The sequence below is a fragment of the Agrilus planipennis genome, unplaced genomic scaffold, assembly GCF_000699045.2.
Source record: "Agrilus planipennis isolate EAB-ADULT unplaced genomic scaffold, Apla_2.0 scaffold120, whole genome shotgun sequence".
Taxonomy (NCBI): Eukaryota; Metazoa; Arthropoda; class Insecta; order Coleoptera; family Buprestidae; genus Agrilus; species Agrilus planipennis.
The window spans coordinates 821,672-826,032 of record NW_020438891.1 but is presented as its reverse complement, the minus strand read 5'-3'; the positions used below and the strand labels follow the sequence as shown (position 1 = coordinate 826,032).

General features: G+C 27.2%; 1 protein-coding gene across 1 annotated transcript in view; it reads left to right on the top strand.

Annotated features, from left to right (window-relative positions):
- LOC108742926 (small G protein signaling modulator 2-like) overlaps positions 1 to 3,311 on the top strand; it is a 23,473-nt gene extending 20,162 nt beyond the window's left edge. The window contains exon 13 of the mRNA XM_025981880.1: positions 829 to 3,311. Within this exon, the coding sequence (XP_025837665.1) occupies positions 829 to 862 (34 nt within the window). The 3' untranslated portion in view covers positions 863 to 3,311. The remainder of the gene's footprint in view (positions 1 to 828) is intronic.
- Positions 3,312 to 4,361: the final 1,050 nt, after the last annotated feature.

The window sequence follows — 4,361 nt, the reverse complement described above, 5'->3', positions numbered from 1 at the left end:
AATTAAACGGCTAATTTTTAGTTCTTATAAAATTATATTTAGGTAATACAATGCATAGGTACTGAAAAATTCAAAATTTAGGAAAATAAACAATATAAGTACATAAAAATGTGTATGTATGAATCTGGCACAGACAAAAATTATCATCAAAATTAGTAGTAATTAGTGCAACATTTGGAAAAAAATTATTGCATACGTTGCAAACTGTTCCTTGAATGTTTAAATATTCTTTATTGAATAAAATTGTTATTATAAAGGAAATATTAGATAGGTTAAACAAATAACTGTTAAAATAATAAAAAAATTACAAATTTTTTTATGACATGCCCACCTATAAATTGTGATTGTATTTTTCGTAAAACTATCGGTTGTTTATATACGTAATAATAATACTGATGGTTGTTAAATAATAATTAGCATCAAAAGTAAATAAAATTAAAATTACTTAATGTGTTTCCAAACAGTTTTTTCATGTTTTAGAAAATGTTGATTTATATTATATTATAAATAGATAAATACGTAATTGTGTGAAATACACCTTTACGTGAGTACCCAATAAAGTGTAAACATGGAAAAAATTGAACTATAATTAAATTCAATTTTAAACGAAATGGTTGTGCAAAAATATTGTGTGAAGAAATTCCTACATTAGCCTAAAAAATATATATATATTTGAGTGTATTTGTATTGCTATAAGTATAGATTTATCACAAAATTAATAAATCAACCTCTATAAAACTGAATGGGTCAAAAAAGAAGCCTATTGTGTTTAAGAATGAATTAATAAATTTAATTTATTTTATAAATAAGTTGAAAAATTCTTCATAGTTGCTCTGGAATAAAATACGTAATGCAAAATTAACGGCAGATTGCGTTTACGTCAACGACATAGTCTACACGAACCAATCCAAAAAGTAATGGCAACAATATATTTCGTTAACCTCCACAATTGCAGTTAACATCATCTTAATTGTTAATAGTGTTGTTAAGTGTGGTGAATTCTTAATATTGCATAGCTTACGTTACTGTTTATTTGTTTGTTTTAATATAATGCAGTATGAAAGATGAAGTACGTACCGTATGTCTTTGAATAATCGGACAACAAACAATCAATTTGGGATTTCAAAAAAAAATATTAATTGTATGTTAAATTTAATATTAAAAAAAGAAAATGAAAAATTGGTTTGACGGTGGTACGATATTATTAATATTTATAAAATTGATTACTATAAGTTCCTAATAATATTCTAATATTGTTCTTTAAGTACTGTATTTTTTGTACTATTACTTCTATAAAAATTTATTGTTCGTACGATGATGTTAAGACTTATAATAGCAAAATATCAGAATTGTGTCTAGTTAATATAAATTAAAATATTTTAATGCTAAAAAAATATAAACGAAATAAATATATTAAGCTATTTTATTATGTGACACATGTGAAATCTAATTTGTACGTGCCTTTTCTATATGTATATCCATGTCTTAATTACGTAATTAAGGAGAATTTTGTTAAAAAGGTAAAAACCCGGCTTCATAGTTAGCACATATTTTCTATTTTTCTACAGTGACTTCTGTAAATGGGAATCTTCAGGCCACAGGTTGACAATTTTTTTACCTTTTTAATGATGTTAAACATATCAAACTAAAATATTTTGTTCATCATCGATTTAAATATTAAAAATATAAAATAAATGTTCTACTTCAAAATGCATTTCATTATTATAAAAATTATTTTTCTATGTGCTCTGCAAGATTAACGATACAGTACGTTATAGCCGTAGGTCCGTAATAAATGGATATGTTATAAGCGAGTTTTAGTGTAAATAAAATGAAAGTCAGGTCTGTCTGACGCAGTGATTCCCAAAATGGGATAACGCAGTGAGATACTTGGAAGAAGTCGCAGGGAATTTTCTACAATAAACCATTAGACAAAAACACTTTGGTAAATTAAATATCTTTATTTTAACAACGTAAGTAAGAATATAACTAACTGGCACAGTCGACTTTTTAAAGTTCGGTACTTTTAGTGAGACAGATCGTAATAAAAATAACTGTTGAATTAAATTTATACTCTTATACATCAAAGTAAATAAAAAAAAAATTATTGCTACTGTCACGTCCTCGCCGGGAATCGAACACGGGCCCCTGACTACGCGACTACGCTCTAATCACTAAGCTACGAAAGGCGTAGCAATAACGACGTAATTTGAGGTAACCTGTATAGGGTAGAAAGCTAATTTCACTTTGATGTTTAAAAATGTTTTATACAATATGCAGGGTGTTTCTAAAATGAGTAGCAAGCTTTAGAGGGTGTCAACTAAATGCAATAGTAAATAGAAAACCAGACGAAGTTGCAATCCGAAGCCGGCCCTGGGCGTGATTTGGTATCGTATAGAGAAATTGCGATAACAATTAAGCAACTACACTGATGAAAAATATTAACAGTGACGGTTGTGGAAGGACTAATACAGTAAATATCAACGGCTTACTACTACGTTATCATACATACCAATGTTTAGACGCCCATTGCGATAATAATTAGTTAAATAACTACTTTGTTCATCCCTGATAGTATCCAGTACTATTTAAAGTACACCTCGACCAAGTATTAAGAACACAAAATACAAAAGAAATATTGGTACAACACGCATGCTGCGGCTGATTGAATGCGAAGTTGCAGTGTCGTACTTCTATGCGTTATTTTACCAGGGCCGGACTGTACTTTTAAATACGTTTTTCTCGAAAATGATGAACTTTCCGACCACTAAACATTTACTTAATTTTATTGTTTTATAGTGCCCTATTACCTCTAGAACGCTTACTGTATAATATCATCTAGTAATTTATTATTAGCTATTTGTGTGACTATTTTGTTTTCAGGATAAGTAGGAGATCGCAAACAAATTTTTATAATAAATTTTGATCAAATATTTTAGTTTTATCCCTAAGAGTCTTGGTCATTATCTCCAATAAAATTACTCCGATATTTCCAATTAATATGAAGTTATTACAGTCATACGCGAAAGATGGAAGTTTCTACTTCTGCCTCACCGCAAAGTAAACAACAATCGTGAAAATGTTCACTTGTAGGCGCAGTCTTTTTGTGTAAATTTAACCTATACTTTATAATTAAACACAATACTGGATTTGAACAATTGAAACAATTGTTATTAGAGCTTTTAATATTAAAAAAGTGTAAAAATCCAATAATGTGTTTAATCATAAAGTATAGATTAAATATATAAAAAAACACAAGATTGGAGTTTTACACATTTTTATTATTAGAAACTGTAATAATTGTTACAATTTATATATTGAAATAATTGTTATTAGAGTTTCTAATAATAAAAAAGTATAAAATTCCAATATTGTGTTTAATTATAAAGTATAGATTAAATATAAAAAAATANAATTAAGTAATCTAATAATAAAAAAGTATAAAATTCCAATATTGTGTTTAATTATAAAGTATAGATTAAATATAAAAAAATAACACAAGAATTGAGTTTAACACATTTTTATTATTTGAAACTCTAATAACAATTGTTTCAACGTATAAATTGTAACAATTATTACAGTTTCTAATAATAAAACTGTGTACAACTCCAATTTTGTGTGTTTTTTTTTATATTTGCTTATATTGCATTCAAATATTCGAATGGATTTTTTATCGACCTTTTCTGGTCTAGATCCATCGTGTTCGGCGTAAACAGGGTCACCTCTGGTAGGATGTGGTTTGTAACCACGCACGATGGTCTAGGGTAAGGAGAAGCTTCAGTTCTTAATTAAAATAAGGAACTTAATATTGCGCTACACTTACCCCTGGGCTTAAACCCTCGACCCCATAAATAACAGACAACAGTTTTTGTTAAAATATTTTATTATTTAAGCTGTTGCAGTTACAAAGTTTTGCTCTGGACGGACGTTCACAGTTACAGTTTATTAAATACTTTTAATATTAATTACCTGTTTTCATGTAGGTATCTATTATAAATTTTTAATTTAATTTAAATTAGAGACTTTTGCAAAATTGACAACTTCACGTCGTCGACATTGCTAAAAATTAAATCACAGGAAACAAAGTTAATTTTTTAACTTTATCGTATGTATAAATTACTACCGTATTATATAATATATATATATATAACACACGCACCTATCTACAACTCTGTACATTTATAACGACACTTTTACATTACATACTTACACGAACATTTTTTATTTTAAATAATTTAATATAAAAGTGTGTTCCTCAGCTAGAAAACAATAAAATTGACGCTATAAAATCTTTTTTCTTTTTTTGTGCCAACAAGCAAACATTCAATTTTTTTTTCTAAGAGTTTTATAAAAATTTTAAT